This window comes from Poecilia reticulata, chromosome 10 (assembly GCF_904066995.2).
Source record: "Poecilia reticulata chromosome 10, P_reticulata-male-v2, whole genome shotgun sequence".
Classification (NCBI taxonomy): domain Eukaryota; kingdom Metazoa; phylum Chordata; class Actinopteri; order Cyprinodontiformes; family Poeciliidae; genus Poecilia; species Poecilia reticulata.
This window is the reverse complement of record NC_088839.1, coordinates 10,874,795-10,897,352: the sequence shown is the minus strand read 5'-3', so window position 1 is coordinate 10,897,352 and position 22,558 is coordinate 10,874,795. Positions and strand designations below refer to the sequence as shown.

General features: G+C 40.9%; 1 protein-coding gene across 1 annotated transcript; it reads right to left on the bottom strand.

Moving 5' to 3' along the window:
• Nucleotides 1-51: 51 nt before the first annotated feature.
• Nucleotides 52-10,705, bottom strand: gabrp (gamma-aminobutyric acid type A receptor subunit pi). Its single transcript, XM_008419577.3, has 10 exons — nucleotides 10,348-10,705; nucleotides 8,428-8,509; nucleotides 8,238-8,350; nucleotides 8,080-8,147; nucleotides 7,760-7,977; nucleotides 5,792-5,874; nucleotides 5,489-5,626; nucleotides 5,249-5,401; nucleotides 2,220-2,413; nucleotides 52-2,127 (listed from the first exon to the last, which is right to left on the bottom strand). The coding sequence occupies exons 2-10, from the start codon at nucleotides 8,478-8,480 to the stop codon at nucleotides 1,795-1,797; spliced, it is 1,353 nt and encodes a 450-aa protein (XP_008417799.2). The 5' UTR covers nucleotides 8,481-8,509; nucleotides 10,348-10,705; the 3' UTR covers nucleotides 52-1,794.
• Between the last annotated feature and the right edge of the window lie 11,853 nt (nucleotides 10,706-22,558).

Genomic DNA, 22,558 nt, shown 5'->3' with positions numbered 1-22,558 from the left:
CGTCGTAAAACACCGAGTCATGAAAGGGCTTCATTAAACTCCACCAACAAGTCGTAGTTACTGCCATTTTCAGTTTAATTGCACATGGCCAGTTATATAGCCTGATACAGCCAAAGCAGAAAAAAAAAGCACATCTATATGATTTGTTTAATAATTGCATTTCAATGTGGCGTAGCAGATGGCGTTGGTGATTCAGCAGCGCTTTTTTGTCAAAAGTATTCATACCCCTCGATCCTTTCCACATTTTGTCACGTTCCATTTACAAACGCCAACGTATTAATTTCGGATTGGATGCGACAGACCGATGCAAAGCAATGTGTTTTTGTGAAGTGGAAAAATGAAGGTGGTTTTCCACCTTTTTTTTTTTCTTTCTTTTTTTTACAAATTAAAATCTGAAAATTTGAATACGTATTTGCATCAGATACCTAATAATGCAGCCCAATGCAATTTCCTGCGTTCAAAGAAAAGTCACAAGTATAAAATAACAAAGTATGATGAAGTGGAGGATTTTAGGTCAGATTACAAAGCACTGTTTCAAGCTTTGACGATCTCACAAAGCTCTGTTTGATATTTCATCTGAAAATAGGGGGGGAATATTGTACAACTGCAAACCAACAGGAAACTGGGTTGAAGTAACCAGAGAAGCGGTCGAAAGAACCAACCAAAAGCTGGCAGAAGCACATAAAATGAAGAGTGCAGCAGATGTTTTGCAGGTGAAATACACTGCAGAATATATGAAGCACACCCTAAGGATTTGGGCAGAGTGCAAGACGGATCATGTATGAGGCAGCAGCATAGTTCAAGTTCACTCACTGAGAGCAAGCCTGCAGGTGTCAAGTTCGACTAGCAAGAGGAAAGCCATCGCTAAAAGAACTCTGAACATGCAGCTTGACGCAACCAATCAAGGAGACGCAGCAAAGACGGGGAAGTGGCAGCGAACCAATGCTGCGCATCACCCTGAAAAAAAATCTCCCCGGTGGCGAAACAACGGTGGTGGCAGCATCTTGCTGAGCGGTTTCATTTCTTCAGTAGGTGGAAAGGAATCCTAACCAGAAGAGGGGAAACCCTGGAGAAAAAAAATAAAAAGCTGTTAGAGGTTGCGAAACACTAATGACCGGGACGGGGATTGCCTTCCAGCAGGATTCTACACAGACAGCCAAAACTATCATGAAATGGTTCGGCCTATGTAAATCAAAGTCTCGCGAGAGACCTGAAAAATTACGTTCCACATCACTCTAACACTTACGCTGGTTTGCCAATAAAAGTGGGGCAAAAAAAAAAAAAGTCAGTCTCTCGATGTACAAATCCAATAGAGAGAGAGAAATACTTGCAGTAATGATTGCACTCAGAAGTGGTTCTACAAAGTATTGATCAAGATAAGCTGAATACACACAGATGCAAAGCGTTTGGTAAAATATTGACCATCAGTCAGCTCATTTGACTGGCACGTCACGAAATCCCAACAAAACAGTGAAGTTTGTGGAAAGGTTTAGTCAGTATAAATACTTTTGAAAGCACTGTGATACGCATGGATTTTAATCAACAAACCCTCATGCTTAAAATGTGCAGAGCCGTTCATTTACTTGCAATTAACACCACCTTTTTTTTAGCAGAGAGCACAGTCCTGTCTAACTGCTTCTTTTTATATGCAGCCCCTAAAACAGGTTTTATCTTTTTGCTACCAAAAAAAAGTTTCATCAGACATGTCCAGGTCCAGCCGCTGGCTAACGAGGAGGTTAGGAAGGCTTCAGGGCAGTGGCGCGAGCTATCCTGCAGCCTGCTGCTAATCAGCACTCAGAGAAAGAGATAATAGAGCCAATACAGGATATTGACAAAGAGGAACGCCGTGGGGAAAGCGGTGCGGGCGTGGCGATCGATGTTGTGTGGATTTTCCACAATAAAGACGGCAGCTGCTCTGCGCGAGGCGTCTTTCACGGACGACAAGCCGCAGCCCTGACTCTGCTCTTTTTCCGTCGGAGCCGCGTGGCTCTTGGCGTCGCTCTTTGCCGGCTCCTCAGTCAGTTCCTCTGCGGTGGTGCCCACCTCTACGGACTGGTTCGGTTGGCTGGAGTTGACGATTGGCACCAGGCCGTTTCCATTGGACTCGGCAAACTCCCTCAAAAGCTCCTTGATAGACACACAGTCACACACAGATGCTTTAATCCAGTCATAGTCGATATCTGTGACTGAATTTTATGGCCTGGTACGCGTTTCCTTACCCTGTGTAGATCCTCGATGGTTTGATGCTGCATTGTATAAAAATGAGCACAGGCATATTCCAACAGGGCACCGAAGATGAAGGTGAAGCAGATGCCCAAGTAAACATCTATGGCCTTTATGAAGCAGTTTGCGTTTGGCAGGGACGTGCGGGCCCCCATCATCAGAGTGGTCATGGTCAGGACGGTGGTCACTCCTGCAGATTTTGAGTGGAATAATATTTCAATCGATTTACAGTCAGTTTACCTTAAGAAGAAAGTTTTCTGTTTCCAGGTGCTCCATGTGATTTCAATGCTTTCTTTGTTAACCGTGATCTTTGTGCAAGTTGTAATAACTCATTTGGCTCTAGACTTGTCAATTTCTTTTATTTTTTTGTAATTCTTTTAAGGATTTCCTGCAGCACATATGCATCTCTCTGCATCTTTATTCAGATGGAATTCAGACTAGTTGATCGTTGACACTAAATCTCAAGGACTTGAGAGCAGAACATGTGAAACCTTTGCTTTGCTTTACAAGATGTTCAAAACTAAAATAAAATACTGTAGTTTAAGGAACGCGTTTTAACAGATTCTTTTTTTAATAATCCAATTTCAGTACGTGTTACAAAGAGAACCATAAGAATAGTCACCGGCTAAATAACCGCTCACCGCAAATCCAACAGGAGTTTAAAAAGTGGATCGACGTATTTGTAGGACTGAAGTGATAAAAAATAAGCAGGCGTCTCTGAGCAGTTATTAGTTTTCAGCTACTAAGACCAATAAATCTGGATTTCTGGATCAGTGAAGATGCCAAGAGAGTTGCTAGTAAGAATTATGCTGCTTATAACTTTTAACTAGCACTGCACTTTAAATAACCAGTAAATCCCCTTTTTGTAGAGCGAATTTGTTCTCTCTCAATCTGAACCTAAAAACTTGACATTGTTTTGCTTTTCATCAAAACTCTGTTTTTTCCCCCCAAACGTGTTAAGCCATCTCTTTGTCTCATCCTTTGAAAAAAAAGAAGTAATTTAAAGTGCCTAAACTAATGCAACGCATGAACAACATGCATAACTGACTCAATGTTTGTTTTATTTTTACTTCTAATGAAGTGAATGTGAAGACATTTAACCTGGGCAAGAGAACGGGGTTGAGTCTTATGCAATGTGCTTTGGTTTGTCTGACTATCCATCACAACTGAAGATTGGTTCATAATTTATGTTCAACTGTGACATAAAACTAAATGTTAAAGAAATGACATTTGAAACTAAAAATGTTAAAATTGACTAAATTATTCATTTCGGCCAATCAAACATTTTACCAGGAAGACATATTTTAAACTATATGCCTGCGATGGGAGCCAAAAGTCTACTAACACCATCAAGCAAGCAGCATGAGCAAAAAGCTGTTTTAAAAAAATAATAATAATAAAACCAGAAGTACAGATTATGGTGGGTTGGAACCTAATCTTTAAAAGTCCATAAACTGCAGAAGTTTTGGACTTCTGCTTTGAACATCACAAGTAAAAAAGAGATAAATTAACAAAGCCCATAGCCTCATTCTGACATAAAAATGCCTCAGTGAACACCCTCAGCCCTTTAGAAGAGAAACTCCACTGGCAAATATTCAATACATTTCATACATTTCTGCTGCTGCTGCATCCAGCCAGGTCTGCCTACATACATTTAATGAGCGGCTCCACGTCCGGTGCCTCTGATTCAGCTAACGAGATCCCCTCAGCCACCGGTGCTGCGTTCAAAATGACCACAACTGGCTCGTTTGGAGTCGACGCACGGCGTTTCTGGTAATTCCGTTGTTTGTCTGCACTTTTTGAAGAGTATTTTAACAAACCACACATTGGCTGGTTATGGTGCCTTGATGCAGTTCACACTTCTGCTTTCCCACTGCTCTCAGATTCAACAGCAAATGCAGTGAGTTTACTGGACGAGGGATTTCTAAAGTGTTGGGTTGGCTATAGGCGAAATGTATTTTTCAAAAATATTTTAAACAGTCTTTTAGATATTAGTTTTTAGTTGTCAGATAAGACGTACCCCAAATGTTATGGAAGTAAACAAAAGTCCCAACATTTCAAAAAAGAGGAAAAACCATTATTATTCAGTGACGCATCGCTACACTGGTAGCTTCCGGATTACAGAGATTTAAAGAATCAATTGTTAAAGCAAAAATGAAGGTAAAGCAGTTTACTGATCAGAATGAGTCTGACCGTTGGTGGAAACTTGAGAAAATTTGGAGAAAGCATTAAATTATCGCCACCGTTGGATTCTGTAATACTTTTCTGACCTGTCGTAGATGGACGTCACGGTACCATCAGGTAAGCAAAATCCCCAGACTAGTGAGTAATAATGTTATTTGTTCATATGAAAGACATACAACCCTATGTCTGCTATAAGAGTACAAATCTGTACTTTCACGTGAGACTTGTTAAGTTTATTGTGTGCAAAACTACAACAGTTAAAGCTACAGGCGTGATGGATCCACCTCATCAGCCGCAACCTACCGGTTCTCTCTCAAGTCCAGTAAACGTTCAAATTTAACATCGGACTGTTGTGCAGTGGCATTCAACATGCATGTTCCTGTCTTCACACTTGAAATGCCTCCGAAAACATTTTGCATTGCAGCACAGATGGTGTTTGGCAAAGAAGACGGGGACAATAATAACAGTCATCTGAAACAATGTAAATTCTTAATAACTATGTCTATGTTCTTGCATCCGATGATTATGTGCTGCTTCAGTTTGAGTTGTTTAAAAGACCGTGATGGTAATTTTGTCCAGAAGAAGGCTTAAAAAGACACAATTACTGCAAACCAGACAATATGTGGATTTAATTTAGTGGGTAAATACCTGCTAAAGCTGATCAAAAGGCAAAGAAAAATGAAAGAAATCAAAAGGTATTTTTGAGTTGCCAGTTCATGTCTCCTTTCTTAACGTTGCAAAAGTTTCCATTTTAATTTGAAAAAAATCAACAAGCCGGTGTCTTCAGAGACTTGACTGGTACTTGGCGTACCAGAATCATAAAGGACAAAAAAATACTGACCGATGCACGTTCGGGCTGGCACAGACGACTGGCTGATCCAGAAAGAGACCCAGGAGAGAACCACGAGCAGAATGGAGGGGACGTATGTCTCCAAGATAAAGAACAAGACATTTCTGCGCAGGGAAAAATGCAGCACCAGCTTGGGGTAATGACCTGTTTAGAGACATGAGACAGCACAGCTCTCTAAACGCATAAAAGCGATGGATCGCGTTCACGTTTGGACATTACTCCACTCTGTACCTGTTTCGTACACGGCCTCCGTCACCGACGTGTAGTAGCTCTCCACGCTGTACTGAGCCAGACGCAAGGTGTCCAGACCCTTCACAGAGTCGTTCCCTCTTGTCCAGTAGAACACCACGTCCTGGATGTTGTAGCCCCCTGACGACGCAGCACATGTGCTATTGGTACATGGTTACAGCATCAAATCTGCACAGCAACAAAGAGCTTATACTCTCTACACTGACAAAGATGTAAAGCTACAGAGGTAATGGAAAGCAGACGAACACACGCTTGGCGGCGGGTCGGTGGGAAGGAAGTACTCACAGCTCTCCAGCTGCAGGGTGCACACCTGTTTGTCCATGGGGTATTTGGTCAGGTCCATGTTGCAGGCAATGGTAGCCGTGATGCTGTCGAGTTTTCAAAGCAAAAGCATCAAAAACTTTTTTTACTCCTCTTCCCCATAAAAGTTTTTCCTTCTTTTGTTGAGCAAAAGACGCCAACAGATCAGTGAAAGCTAAGAACTGCTTTTCTTCTGAGTGACAGTTAAAAAAAAAACAAAAAAAAACAAAACAAAGGCCCCGATTTCATATGTCAGCAAATATTTTCAACGTTTGATGTTTTATTCACGTTTAACTCTCTCACTCTAACCGTGGGGGCGTGAAGTGTCATTTTCGTGCTTAAAGAAAGTTCTGCCACACTTATGCCATTATTCGGATTATTCATGGTTTGTTTTGTTTTAATCACTGGTTTTATATCATCACATTAGGATGTGCAATCATTACTGACAGGTGAGTTAAATCAGGTGATGAAATCAGGGATGAGAAGGGAGGAGTTTATGTTGTGTAAAGTTATTTTTGAATTAAAAAAAAAACTGCTTTGCTGCACCCTGACACTCAGACGACGCTATAAAGTTAATGACCTGCGCTAAACGGAAGACCACGATGTTTGCAATGCCACTTTGGATATGTTAATTGAATGTAAATATGCAAATATAGAGTCACAGTTTTCCATGGAGAAGGGATTCTCTTTTAAATAGTGTGGAATAAACAGGTGAAATTCGTTGTGCTTAACTGTGTCTTCACTGTCTTTTTTTTTTTTTTTTTTAAAGAGATAAATTGGACCTGAATAATATCACATATTGTATCACTGTGTATAACAAAGCAATAACAATAAAACTAACGTCTAAAAAGTTTGCTGTGCACATGGCATAAATAAGAGAAGTGTGTTGTGCATCGGCATTCACCTACCCCCCCACCCCTTCCCTCCCCATCAATACTTTTTAAAGCAACCTCCAATTAGGAATTTAGACCTATGTCTCTACCAGCTTTGCACATCCAGGCATTGAAATTCTGCCCGTTCCTTTTGACAAAATAGCTCAACCTTAGCCGAAATGAATGTAGAAATTTCTATGAATATCAACTATGAAGTCCTATCATAGATTCTCATTTATATAAAAAGATACCGATTTATCCCCTCTCCCCCACAAAACAATTTAGTTTTCTTTGAAATCATTCCGCTTTTGATCCGACTTTCTTGTTGGGGTTGTTATTCAGCCGGAATATAAACCTTTACCACAGTGTCAAGTCTGCTGCTTCCTCCAGCAGGTTTTCTTTCGTTTATTTATCCCTATTCATCACCCAATCACAAAAATTACAAATAAAGATGCACATAAAATATGCCATTTGTCTGAAAAGTGTGGCATGTATATATTCAACCCCCTTGACTCTTATACCCATCATTAAAATCCAAAGCAAAGCACTCTCTTCCTGTAAGACTCGTAACTGATGTCTCGGCATGAAAGTTTGCTATCTGATGCATAATTCATGTTTAACTCCAAGTCTCGATAATCTATCATCCTAAAAATCCCTTAGCAACACAGTAAACATTCAGACGAAGCGCTCTGCATGTTCGAGGGCAGCTTCCTGACTCATGTTCAAAGCGAGTTGCCACCATCCATGTTGACATTCATGAATCACCGTCTGTCTTAATTCAGCCAGACGAAGGGTGAATCTAAACATAATACAAAGTTGCTCTTTTTTTTCTTCTATTAAGCTTTGGAGTCAAAACAAAGTTCCGCAGCAGGGTGACGAAACAGATTAAATGTCAAGACACATTTTCATAGATGCCAAGGACATGACAAATCAAAGCAATTTCAGGGACACCAGGCATACAGAAATGAAGTGTCACTCCCTTAAGGTTCATGACTGGGTGGTGATGCATCAGTGATTCCTTCCTGTTTTGAGTAGGACCTGAGGCCAGAGCGCGGCCGATTGCAGGAAAGGTGCAACGTACCGGAGCGCGTAGAGAACGGTGCCGTTGCTGAAGATGCGGATGAGGCGGTTCTCCACCGTCACGTCGTGAAGGAACGAGCGCTTCGAGTCCGGGATGAAGGTGTCCGGGATCCAGAGCAACGACACCAGCCGCCCGTCCACGCTCACGCTCTCGTTCCCGGGAAACACCAGCCTGGAGTCGCGCCACCGCTGACGGAGAAAGATGGTCGCTGTGTAGTCCTGACAGGACGGCATCAAGAAGGATTTCTTTAATACTTTTGTTGCACCACCTCATTTATTAAGCCCAGTTGCTAAAGAAGAACGAAGCGGAGTTTGGTGTACCATATTTATTTCAGAGATGGCGTCGATGCTGGCGATATCCAGACTCATTCCAATCTCCACAGGACCTTCTGTTGTAAACAAAGACAAGAAATGTGGTCAAAATCCAATCGGGAAACACAAAAACTGAAAAAAAAAAGTATTCTCAGTCTTTTGATTACCGTTGAAATTGGGCCTTAGGTAGCGGTTGTATCCCTTCATGAGCCTCTGAATGGTGGGCTGAAGCTGAGAGCCGTTCCACTCACCCCAGTGGTTGTTAGGAAACATGCAACCACTGAGGGGGAATAGAAGAGGTCAGTCAATGAGAAATGGACAATAGAAGTGATTGAGTTTCAACAGCAGTTCGCTCACCTCTGTGTGACGGTAAGGCAGATGAGGAGAAGCTCATTCAGCTGGACAGTCATTGTGGATCAACAGACGAAGGTCAACGGCGCTGCTCAGATAACGTGAGAAAAGGAGTGAAAAGTGCATACGTGTAATTCTCTTTCTATAAAAGTCCAGTGCTCCTTGAACATTTTCATGTTTTGTCTTGTAGCAATCAGAAATTTCCAAGTGGGATTTTAAGTGATAGATCAAGTGGGAAGTGGAAGAAAAAAAACAACAACTTTAAATCTGAAAAGTGAACAGTGCGTTTTGTTTCAGCCTCTTATTTTTACCCCTTCTGAAACATTCCCACAGCATGATGAAGTCACCACCGTCTCTCATGATGGGAAGGATGTGCAGAGGTTAGTTTTACAACAAACATAGCTATGAACGCCAAAAAGTTACATTCTGGTTTCATCTGCCCATAGCACCCTCCTCTACATGTTTTGTTGTGTTTTCCACACGGTGACTCGCCAACTTTGAGCATCGTCTCTATGTAGTTAATGCCTCACTTCCTTATTTGTTTGATTTGTTGAGTGAATTACTAAAAGAATATCACAGCACCATTCTTTTATGTCTACTAACTTTTATTCTTTAGATAAATCTGGCAAGTTTTAGATTTTCAACTTGGGTGTGTCAGTTTGTCAAAGGTAGACGTACAGCAGTAAATGGTTTTAGATTAATTTCTTTAACTTTTTTTCTAGTTTTCTAGTTGACTTTTGCTAGAATCTTAAAGGCAGCAGAAGCAACCTAAACCACCTACAAAGGTTTTACAGTGAAGTCATCCTGTTGACAAATTCCTCCACCTTTCCCACCGATCTTTCGAGGATTTGCAGATGTACGATTGCGTGACTTATCCAAAACTGGGGATTTCCTCTTACAGCCCAAACATTGCATTATTGGTTGCAATGTGGCCCTTTAGGGGTATTCCAGTGAAGGGAGTACCCCTAAAAAGAAATACAAGCCTTTCTTTTCAAAAAAATGTCTTTTGAACATTGAAGCTTGCGGTATATACCTTGACAAATATGAAAGGTTCAAGTTGTGCAAAGATTTCACAAGCCATTCCCCTTCGCACCACAGTGCAGGATGGCACAGCTTCGCCATTGGATGGCAGCGTCTGACCGGAGCGTGGTTACACACCTCAGGGGAAATCTGCAGCTCAAGAGTCATTCCAGCGCCTTGGAGTGCTTCGTCTCCACCAACAAATGCACAGGGATGTGGTATCGATCCCGTACCTCCTGGTCAACACCGTTGCATCAGCAGCTGCTCCATTTTGCACAACTTAATGATGTAAAGACCACTGAGCAGATATGCGTCCACCTGTACATTTACATGTTTTAGCTGAAGTTTCTACATGAAAGAGTGTGCCTTGGTTTGTCGATGTGTGTTGTCACAGCCTCATGGTTTATTCACTCTGCATCACCGACAACTAATCACAGCACTAACTCACTGTGGGGTCCTTGTTGTCACTGGTTGAAATGCCCCCAGCCCCCTTCCTCTCCTACCGCCTGCAGATTAATCTTACTGCCACTAATAGAAAGCAGCGCTCTCATGTCTTGCTGTTATGCAAATCCATGTTTCTGTTACCAAAGCAAAACATCTTGCAGATGAGTTGCATTGTGGCACATTCATTAATTGACCATGGACACATGAACACAAATGACTGTCTCTGCTCTTGGCCAAACTGAAAGTTAAAGGGTGGAAATTAGTAGGAATTACAGTAAATGTCCTCATATTGTGTGTTCATTGCAGGTTTATTTGAGTCTTTCCCTGAACGTTCAATTTTTATTGCTTATTTTTCCCACAATTTTACTGTTCACAAACCCCCCAAATTATTTGGTGTTTTTCCATTTCATCCCTTAAAGCATGCCAGCACAGCTTTATCTCTCATTTAAAAGTTGCCCTTACCTGCTTTGACGTTTGCCCACCTATCTTGTGGCTCTTCTTCTTTCACTCTTATCTCCTCTGCAGCCTTATCCTTTGTTCCCGCCGTAGTCTCCCGCCCCTCTTTGTGGCCCACGTGTGAAGTCGTTCTCTCCTCGCAGTTAGTTCTGAATAAATCCCCGCGTTCCTTCGGCAGACCACAGCTGCATCCTACGCCCCGATGCACGAGCCGCGGCTGGTCGTTTTACTGTTTGTGCAAACTCCCACCACCTCTCTGCACAGCCGTATCCATCTCCCCACTGAGCCCCGTGTGCATACACCCCTCCCTCTGTCTCCCAGTCTTCATCCCTCTTCCACTCTCCTCAGCATCACATTTGAGCTGCAGCTGCTCCTACACACTCAGTCATTTGCATTGAAATTCCATCTGAGGGCATTCCCTAAGCATGACAATCTAAAAAACTTCCATAAAAAAAAGCATAATGTCAATAAAACCAATCCTACCATTTTTTTAAGATCTCTACCTCAGTACTTTTCTCAAAATCACACTCTGTGTTTTACTTATCCTCTGACCTTTGGTGGTGGATCCAAGTTCAAGAAGTCTAAATTCATGGAGTCTGAAAATAAAAGTTACAACAGCAACAACAAAAAAAAGTAAAATATGGATTATCTTTTAGAATTACAATAAAAAAGGAAAATAATGGGAAACATCATTAAATGCTTAAACAAAAATCATTCGCAACACTTTACAGAAGCTTAATTTATGGGTTTTCAATATGAATTTCTGCCATGTTTTGCTTTCAGACACATAATTAATTATCTTCTAGTTGGGAAGCCGTTATACGCAGGCGGCTGATGCAACTTTTCTTGCATCACAAATGTTTCATCGACGATGAAAGAAATGACACAGTCATAATTATCTGATGCATAAATTGTGATTTAAAAATAAAAAGAACAGAGAAACCACATAAAAATGATTGACGTAATCATGAATGTCTCCTGGTTGAATCGCTATCTTAAAAGAGTAATCAGACATGATCACAAATGCCTAAATTATATTTAAAAAATAACCGTAAACACCTGATGCCATCAGTTATGATACCAAAAAAAAAAGGATATATCTAAGTTATATATTTTATTTTCAGTTTTGTTGCGATAATGTTTTGACCTTTTTAATTTAAACATTTGCTGCCACTGGAAATGGTTGAATCCAACAAACAGTCTTTATTTTTCTCTCTCTTGCCCTCTCCTCTGTTTCCCCCCCTCCTCCTCTCTCCTCCCCCCCTCTGGCAGCGAATCGCGGGCTACCTCCCTCTACCTCCCCTGACACCACCACTCCTCAGAGGCTCCCGAGCCCTCCGCTGTCTCATTCCCTCATGCCCTCACCGTCCTCACCTCCGATGCATGTTCCCTTGCATCAGTGTCATTATCTGAATTAGAGTCTCTCCCTTTTTTCCCCCCCCTCTTTGTCCTCACCTCTAGAAAGTACCCGTGTGGCTTGAGAAGGGAGTTCTGCTGGTTGTGTTTTGTTTTTTCCTCTTGTAAGATGTCTGCTTTTCTCCAGCCGAGTGCACATTTATGTCATTGCCCTGAAATTTCCGAAGAAGATCGCACACTTTCTGAAATTCTTAATGTTGATGATTGGGATTTATTCCATACGTAGGGGGTAATTTATCCCCAGCACACCTGTTATTGTGTCATTAATCTTTATGAATTCCTTGCCCTCCCATAGCTATGGCATCATCTGTAATAACAGCCTGACCTTTCTGGGATGTAACCAGCAGAAGGTGCGGCATATGCAAAGAATCCCAACTACTTGGTTTTTTGTAGTTACTTCATGGATAATGTGATCCGACCGTGGGTGCTTGCACCTACCGCTCTCCCGCTGTTTCTGTCTGAGCTGATACATGGATACCAACAAGACCAGCGCTTGTTCTTTTATGTATCCTTTACAAAATTTGCATTACAAAGCCGTCTTCTCATATGTTTGTCTTTACACCGGATGACAAAGCACAGTGCAGCGAACAAAGTCTGATTTGCATTCTCCAGAGTTCACGATGTGGCTTCTGGAAGACGAAGAAGCAACAGCTGGAGACGTTCGTGAAGCACCTGAAGGGGATTAAAATGAATGTTTCACGTGTGAGTTATGGGTCTGGTGCACAATTTATAGTCTCGGTGATTATGTCAGAATAACAAAGAGATTCAGTCAGTGTTCATGGGGGGACTATCTGCATTTCAATCTCTACCTACGTCTGTCTGTCTGCTGAATGCCGGGTTTGCATTCATTCCATTTCATTTGTTTCATTTGTTTGAAATTGCTGTTTACAGCTGTTTCCCTCCCCGACGGTTCCTCTGAGTTCGTTCTTGGCCGGATCGATTTACATGTTTTATTGTTTGTGGGTTCAGTTTGATTTTTGCCTGTTACCAAACGTCAATCTTCTGTGGATGTTTATGCATTTGAGGGTTGCTTTTGTTTTTCTTGGTAGGGGGAGGGGCTCCTCAGGTCCATTTAGCTTCGGACTCAGACTGGATCGCTCAGACTAAACAAACAGCCAAATATGTCTGCTGCATATGTCTGACTGTTTGATTACAGCTGTCGTCTTGAAAGAGAAACTCCGCAAAATCTAAAGATTTTTGCAGTGTCTAATTGATCTTCATTCACTGTTATCTTGGTTTCAGCTCCATTAATATTTTATCTGCTTTGACAAGTCTCTCTGTCCTTCCTAAAGTCCCATTATCGTCTTTTTGGGCAGTTTTATTTTTTAAAAAGAAAATGATTGTTTTTAACTGTTATCCTTTTGTCTTCATTGATTGCTTGGTGCTTTTTTTTTAGGTGTTTGTACAGAATACCAGTTTCACATTATGAGTTGAAACTATATCAAAATAAATCATAAATGTTAAAAATCTTTTGCGTTGTGTTTTATTCTAGAAATTTATTTTGCTAAATTTTAAATGTGGTTTAATGGAACAGGAACAGCTTGTTTCAAATGTTAACTCTGATTTCTTATTGCCTATTGCCTCTTTTGACAATGGTATTAATGCACATTTTAATCTTCTGCAGTTTCATTTTTTTACACCAAAAATAAATAACATATTTCAGACATAAACTGTTGGCTTGTTGCACAACGACCATGATTATAGTAGCTGCGTTTTTTTTTGCAATTTTTCCGTCCTCTTCTGTTTTATGAATTCGATTGAATCGAGAGACGTTAGTATAAGAACATGCAGCATGAAAAATAATTTGAAAATGAATTAAATAATGGCACATGTGTGTGTGTGTGTGCGCGTGTGTGTGTGTGTGTGTGTGTGTGTGTGTGTGTGTTTGATTAATTTGATGTTTAATACACTGATATTCATCTTTTACTGCCGTCTGGTCCAAACAATCCACATCTCCTTTTATTTTCCTGCATTAAAAGCAGGGAGCTCGTGTTTTTCTGCAAGAAGTGGATCAAAGAAATGATCCCAAACAAATCAAAGGTTGGCCCCGCTCTGTGACTCTGATGAACAATCAGTGGCAGACAAAATAAATCCATGGAGCAATGCAGCACAGGACCAGGAGCAGATTATGTTTGCTTTGGGTAAAATGAACAGTTCTGATTTCATAAACCACTGAATTAACTATGCGTTTGATCAATTATTTATGACTTTATTCATTAAAAATGCACGTTCGGGAACAATTAAGCAATGTGTCGATTCATTAGGATTTTGAACTCTGGGCTCTTTATTGTGAAATAAATGGCTGTGGTACAGTAAATTGGTGGAATTTTAGATCTTTTGGATTCATATCAGCTAAACAAAAATCTGCTTTTCTTTGCCTTGGATGCACTTTTTTTTTGCCTCCATGTTTATTGTCGATCAATGCGGACGGTTCAGCTTCACCACAGATCCATTTATTTTACAGCCGAGGCCAACAATAAGAGGTAGTATTAATTCCATGTTTTGCTTTTCATGTTCATGTATTTAAATATCGTCCTCATAATTTTCTGATGCTTTAGATAAATGGGTTGAATTACTTTGTTGTTTTCCAGTCGCATTTGACAAACGGAACATGAAGTCGAACCTACGACTTTCCGGTCTAAAGACTCCTGCTCTTCCCACTGAACCACAGTCTCTTAAGTCGCTTCACTTTTCCTAAGTGAAGGTAAAGCCCTTCCACTTAGGAGACCAGCTGCTTTCATGTGACGAATGGAAATGTCACAGTGATGCCCATGAGAGGGGCAGGGATGCATCTCCCTTAACTGACTGTGATGGCTGCCATGTCTAGAAGGAACATATGAATTAATACGGCGAAAGACGCTTCCTCTCCTGAGCCGTCCGCCGTCCCTCCATGTTGACCGTCTTCTTGTGGGGCAGGTAAAGTGTCTTCTGTTGTCTCTCGTCGGATCGTTCCGACGGGATCGGGAAGAGCTTTGACTTGAAACTCTTGAGAGATTTTGTTAGTCGCTTTGGTTGCCATGATGATTTTATGTTTGGACGTTAACAAAATAGCACTGTGCTTTTATGATACTGCTTAATATCAGAGTATCAACTATCTTCAGTAGTAAGGCAATTGGATATATGTGATCTGCTAAGAAGTACTTTTGTAAAATGAGGCACTTATTTTTGTATTGTTCTTTTGTTGTGATGTAATATTATTACCTTAAGTTTTGTGCGTTGGTTGCAAGTAATTAACAAACATCAGTTTGTGCTTAATCTATACTATAGCTAATCTTTGTGAATTGATTTAGTAAAATACATTCATTTTTCAATAATATCAACACTTGTATTTCTCAGTGTACAGTTTTCCTAAAAAGCATAAGCTGATCTTAAACACATCTCTCTGCTTTACCTACCTGTCGAAGCTTTTGACAATGTTTGTCAGCCGCGGGACTTCTTGTGTTAGGATCGTTTTTGAGTCTCCAAAGAACAATAAATTCACAAAAGTATAATTAAAATCCATCTCATAGAGCGTGAGACAATGTTCTGTTTGGGACCAGAGCAGAAACTGACTTTAAGATAAACTAACCGCAACGTTGGTGCATCAGGGATGCAAACGCTCTTGCTAAACAAAACTCTCACAGGAATAAAACCACAATGGAAAATCAAAAGGGAAAACTGACTCAAACAGCCCTGAGAGCATTGTTGATTCATTAAAGTTCATATGGTCCATTTTTTTAATTGTTATAAAGTTTTGCTTGATTATTGTGTTTTTTTAACACAGATACATCGCTGTGTGTGTAGCTTCAAATTTTAAAAAAGGTTTTGTGTATGTGTGTGTACACACCTCTTATTATGGATTAATTGCAAACCCAACAAGTGAAACTAAAACAGCAGCTCATGACTGAGGGGAAAACGCCATTGCAGGAATTTTCAAGCTGTATTATTAACAAGTCATATCACAACAGAGAGTAATAAAACTAGTGACAATGCCCACCGGTGTAGGTGGGCATTGTTTGAGGCTTTTGGGAACTGGAATTATGTCCAGATTTGAGATTTTAAAAAAAACCTATTTAGTGTGAAATAAGATGACTTTATGACTTTATTCTTCTGCTTCTTCAGTTTTATGGATCTTGAATAGTTGAAAGTATATGTAAACATCAGAGATTTTAAATCTCTGAGATGGTTGGGGTCAAAATTGTAACATTGCAATTATTGAATTATTGTATACTATTACTTCCAGTGAAAGTGATGTTATTTCTGGGATGGGTAAACTAATTTGTTGTAAAACAGTTTATAGGTGCTCTGATCCTCATTGTGCATGACAAGCATTGCTGCCCTCTCTCCTGGATCTTCCTCAAATTGACTTCAAGTTGCAATGCAACGGTGTGTTTATATTAATAATATAGAATTTACAGTCTGACTTGGTGAGTGTTTGTTTGATGAAAACCCACAACTCCTTCTCTCCTGCCCCAGAGCTCCATCCTGCTCTGCCAAAGGGTCACACCGGGGCAGTTATTAAACCTGTCAGTGGGAGGAAAAACCTCAATGCTCATCTTTACGGGCAGGATGGATCCACCGGGGTTAGAAGTCTTTCCTATCATAGGAGTAAGTCAAAGTTTATTCTTCCCACACACAGCTGTGGGACTTGACTGTTTTCCCTAAGCCATCAAACAAGCCAACCACCTGGGAGTCTAAAGCTCCTTAAATCAATCTTTTCTGTTGCTGTGCAAGTCCATTGTAATTTCATTGTAAATAGAAACACCCTAAAGCAGAAATCTGAATTGCGACGCTTGAGGACAAAGTACAGTGCAATATATATTTTGTAAGAATTGTGGGTACCATAACATTTGATTGGGATTTCATGTAACTGGATATTTTATGTGAATTGGAAGCAAATTTATAGATAGTTTTCAAAAACTATCCATGTACATCAGCCTCACAGCACCACCCCCATTGTAAGTAACAGTAGTGGCAGCACCATGCACTGGGAATATATTCTTTCGGCTGAGATGGGAAACTTGATTGGGTTTGGTAGGTTAAAGGAAAACTAATTCCTTCCATAATCTAATAATTCCTCCGGTGGCTTGAAATCGAACTCGCTTTGTCTTCAAGCTGCTTAATTTCTACGCGGCACAAATCCGACAAAGTGTGAGAGAAATTCCCCAGCATTTCCAGTTCACACTAACATGACCGCATCGCTAAAAAGCTGCAGATTTGTCTGTCCTGTCGTTCCAGCACAACCCAAAGGTGAGATCTGGTGACCATGGAGGCTCCCGGTGAACTCACTGTCATGTTGAAGAAAGCAACTTGACATGATCTGAGCATCGTGCGACGGCACGTTATCTTGCTGTAAGTAGCCTGTGACAATAGTGGGGTGGACATGCTAACATGCTACATTGGTTGTAAGAAAGGATCCCCACACACTTCCAGTCCTAAACTGTTGATGCATTTACGTTTCATGTTGCTTAGAACATATTCCTCAAACGCTGATTGAAACAAGCGGACATTTCACCTGTTGTTGCTTTCATGTTGAGCGGTTTCAATTTTTTTTCTGACCTGTTACATTAATAAAGCATTTTAATTACACAACCTGTAAAGTTGAGAGATGTTGGCGTGGGAAATTCCAGTCGGACACACACGACAAAGTCTGTAAAATATTTTTTCTACTTCAATCTAAAAGCTGTTTGCACTCCAGCAAGAAGCCTTAACCACTTCTACTAAATGAACTTAGTCATGTGACTGCCGATTACAATTTGTTACAATGTATTGATCCACACCCTGTTTTCTACTTTTTCTGTCATTTTTCTTATTGTCTTTACCTTCGTGGCTTAGAAACCCTCGCTTTTCTGTTTATTTCAGCAACACTCCTGTGCAGTGTGGTCGTCTAGCTACTGATAACCTTCAGGCATAATTAGACTATTGATGTTCTGGAAAAGAAAAAAAATGCTCATTTGCTTTCCTGCTGGAAAAGAATGAGCTGCATATTGTTCTCTTCCATCGTCTTCAATTAGCCACATGCTTCTTGCTTCTTTCTCCTTTCAGTCCCCAGCAGCTACAGCAAATTTCCTTGATGTTCTCACAAGATTGAGCAATTTTCTGGTTTGTATTTTAAACAGGGAATTAACAGGTGGGCACACAGAAATGAGAGAGCAAAACCTCGTTTTCAACAAACAACCAGAGGCTTTTCCAGCCAAGCTCTAAAAAAGAAAACCCCAAAAAAGAAACATGTCCACTGAAGCAAAGGCCAACCACGTACGGTTTAAATCCATCTCTCACAATCTGTTGTACCTTTCATTTCATCTCCGGCCATTCGAGTGAAACACTTTGGCCTCTGCCACCTCACTCTGAGAGCTCTCATCTGTTTTTAGCAGCTAAGCGAAGTGTGAACCCATCAAGTCGCCCGGTAGATCTCTGGGGAGATCTTGTGGATTTGTGTCATTTCCCGCACCAAAATGCATGAAAACACAGACATACAAAGATATTAAATACTTTCAATTTGCGCAATAAAGTATGGTCATGACAGCCGTTCCCAGTCACTATAATGTCGCCTCCGTTGATTTCCCCACATTTTGAACAGGCTGTACGCTTTCATAGGTCTTCCTGTCTTTAGAGACCTGCTGTGCAGCATCTCGCCAGTGTGGCAATCTTGGAATCAGTCTTACTGACACATGTTCGCTTCCGTCCAGCGTCATCAAACCCCTCCCCGGTCCTTTCGGAGCAAACCCTGCCTTCCCTGTGACTCCACTTGAAATTCAGATGAGTAAAATGTCAGAAGCGGTTACCATCTGGACCCGAGCGGCAGCTTATTGAATTCCCATGGAGGGAGAATGAGCGAGCGATTCATTTCACTTCCATCACCTTTTGTCCAATTGCAGTTTTTGAGACACTTTCTCCTTCAATCCGCTTCATACTTGTCAGTTGTTCAACGTGCAACATTAATGTAAAGAGAAAAAAGTACGTCTGGCAAAACTTGATTTATCTGATCATTTGTCAAATGAATTGTGACACTGGCGTATTATTCCAGGACTTCCTATTTGAGTTATTTTGTGGGGGTGGGCCCTTGGGGCGCGGTGGGTGGGAACTAAATGTTCTTTTAATGATAAAAATTCATAACTGGACAAAAGACATGCTGTCTTGCTTCTCAACAGGAATAATTGGTGCTGGCCTTCTGCTTGTAGGGTTACATGAGAGCCAGCAAATGAGCTAACTCAGTCAACTAGAACAGCGAGTTGCTCTCATAAAACTCCCTTTCCACTGATGTTTCCCTTTAGCCTCTTTTTCTGAGTTTCAGCGTTTTCTGCTCTGCAGCTGTACTCGTCGCTACAAACTGCTTAATTGAACGCAATGAAGGTTGTGCACCGCCATTAAAAGCCTACATTTAAGGTGATTAAGGCTGTTTCAGAAGGCTTTCAGCTTTAAATTCACTGGGAGGGATGCTGATGAGAGCTCAGTTCACATAACCTCACAAAAAATAAATAAAAATAAAACATCACAGCCAAAGCAGCTTTACCTTTCTAGAGCTGCATGGAAAGGTGGGGGGAGCTTCTGCTCTCATTGAGGGTCCCTCCACTGGGGGGTTCTGAAACTCCTCTTCCAGCTCCACTTTTAATAGACTTTGCATATGTACACCCACATGTATAACTAGAGCGAGGGCTGGATTGCCAGCTTTTTTTCCTGTGGTGGTGTTTGAGCGGTAGCTCTGACCCAGGGGTCCGACTCCCTTGACCTCCCTACGGCGGACTTGAAGCAAATGAGATCTATTTGTATTACAAAAAAAAAAGTCTAGATTATGGATTTTTGGATTTTTCTCACAAGAGAAAAAATACTTTTTATCTTTCACCCCCATTGCCCGACTCCTGAAAAATGGGTGCCGTTGTTCATATTTCATTTTCCTTCTTATGTGTAACTAACCATTTAAGCTCTACGTTTGTGGCAATTAACCTTTTCGAAAGTAAATCTCTTTGTATTTTCAACTCTCAAGTCCATTCTGATGAAACACTTTTTAAAGTGTCCATGAGAAATATCCCGGGTTGCTCCAAAGAGCAACGTAATTCTGGAAAATGTATTGAAATGTATTCACCTTCATGGAGAGTTTCTCCGTGTGTCTGAGCGCACATCAGGAGACGGTGTCCAAACAGATCTACCACGCTGACATGAGGTGTCCCAGGGAGGATTTTCCCGGCAGCAGCGGGATCCAACTCATCTGCATGGTCCAGTTGGCTCCTCTGCCCACACACGTACACTCACGCTCGCGTGCACACGTACGTGGACGCGCACACCTTCCCCTCTTGCCACGGGGACTGAGACACGCAAATTTGCATGCACCAGTTGATTTACTCCAGACCAGCCTAGAAGCCCAGTGGGGAAATAAAGGTTCATAAGGCGAGTGCCGCCTGTGTGCAACAAGAATAATTAGGTAATGCAGTACTTTCCTCAGATGTACTCAAAGGAAATATTAGCTAAACAGCCAATTACAACATAATAGACTTTAAAACTAGAGTTACTGTTGTTGTTTCTTTCTTGTAACCAGTATAAGTCTTTTTCTAACTTCATGATTTTAATACTAATTATTCACCTTCTGTGTTATGTGGGTCATGGTCGTACAGTTCCTCTGTTCTGTGGTGAAAATACAAGTTTTCAGGAACCAGGAGACCATAGACAATTGCAGCATCTTATTAAGTGCTAATTAAAGTTGTTAATGGAGTTCTCAGAAGTCTAACCAGCGTTTCTAAAGTTCTTTAATTGGAAACCTGAGAACAATTCAAGGGTCTAAGCAGCAATTAGAATCTTCTTTACTTTTTTTTTATGCTGTTTTTGTTTTAGAAGACATGGGATCCGAGTGCAAAACCATAAGATGAATATTTACTGCACTACTCACAGCTCAGTGTTAACATATGCAAATATTGTAAAGCGTACATATTGAAAAAAAAATCTCCAATTTCATATATATTGAGTGTTCAGTGGAACAAAATTGCACTTCTGTTGTCTTGGAAGAAATTGATAATGAAGTTTATTCCTTCAACTAGATCAAATAGAGCTTGGTGATCAGCATCTCTCAGGACTGCAATGCGTCTTATCCCACCAGTGTTTGCCCATCATGGTAACTTGCAGTGGCTGTTAAAGCATAATTAGACCTTCTCTCAGCAGCTGTCTTTGAGCATTTTGTAGAGGCACAGTTAAGGTGCTGCAGTTCTTATTTCAAACACCAGATGGCGCAGTAGATAAACTCTGCCTGTGTCCAAGAACAGGTTGTAGAAGAAGCGTGAACACAGACAGTGTTTTCCCAACACACCTCCAGTAACTATGCAGTTTTCTTCTCATATGTTTTAGGTCTTGGTAACCTATAAAGCCCATGAAACATTTTGCAATGTGTATCCATTTTGTTTTTTATATTCAACCATGTGATTGTAAAAACTGGTTGCTGTGACTTAGCTCTTCTATTACCAAAATTAGGAGGGGGCGGGGAGGGGGGGGGGGGGCGAGTTTGGGCTGCATTTCTTGCTTCATTTTTACCCAGGAAGCACATTGGCTAAACCGTGAGTCAAACAGTTACTGGGACTGACTACTATATATTCCATTGAGGGACAGTAACTTTAACATTACATACACCTTTCTGAACAGGCGAGGGCGCACTTTCTCTGTCTATAATCAGACATTAAAGCGACTTGAAACCATTCCTCCCTCCCTGGCACCTCCAGACCCGGGCCCCCATGGGGACCCATCTGGGCCGGGCCGGGGGGCACCCCCCCTATAGCTCCGAGCCTGGCATGTTTACCTTTTAAGTTAAAAATGTACATTTTGACTCAGTTTTAGCATACATGTTTCAGAAACCTCCCGGTTACACAAATGATAATAATTGGCCAGAAAACAAGGTAATATTGTTGTTTTATGCAGATCAGCTTCAGGCAGTGTTCTGCTAATGGTGGGCTTCCCCCACTCCACTCAACCAGTTCATCTTACTGGGTGCCATGCAGTGTTCTCTCCTCAACCAGTAATTCACCAGGTTTTATCAAATATCTATAGCAACAAAACCCCTGCATTACAGCACATAAAACCAAAACATAGGGGAATCTGAATGGACCTGAATGCGATTTGCAGCAAAATGCAACCAGTCAATTCAACATGTCACATATGCATAATACCCATGTTACTAAGAACACACAATAAATTGAAGTTCACTTCATCTTGTTGTCACTGGTTTGAACTAAAGATTTCCTTTTGAGCACAGTTTGTAAAATATTCCTGATAAAGAAAATAATTAACGAACATATGTCACCCCGTTTTCATGTAACAGACATTTGGAGATTTAGGGATTTTAATTATGCTTTGGGGATCACTTGTATTAGATGTCAGCATATTGTTTAAACAACACATTGTTCTTTTGAGTCCTTACTGGATTAGTGTCCTGAGAAAATGTATTCTATTTTAGCAACACTTCTAGGTAAGTACATTCATTTATTCAACATTTGGGAGCTACATGCTACCCGGTGTTTTCCCCTGGTAGCACTTCAATGAGTTTTGTCGGTGAATTTAAATGAACTCCTCACTTCTTTATGTCCTGCTCCAGATTTACTTTCTCTTTTCTACCTCCGGTCCAAATTTGTTCATCTTCAGTGTTTAGGTTTGCTTCTCGTTCGTTGTTCTAATTTCTTCACAGACAAACAACCTCAGTCAAGGAAAACCTTCTTTTAATTATGTCTGAATATTGTTCCTGTTCCTTTATCTAACTCCTAATCTTTCGCTGTTCATCTTTTCATGTATTTATTGCCTTCATTGTAAGTGTTTGTTTACCTTCGGTCTTAAATTACCTCTTGCAATA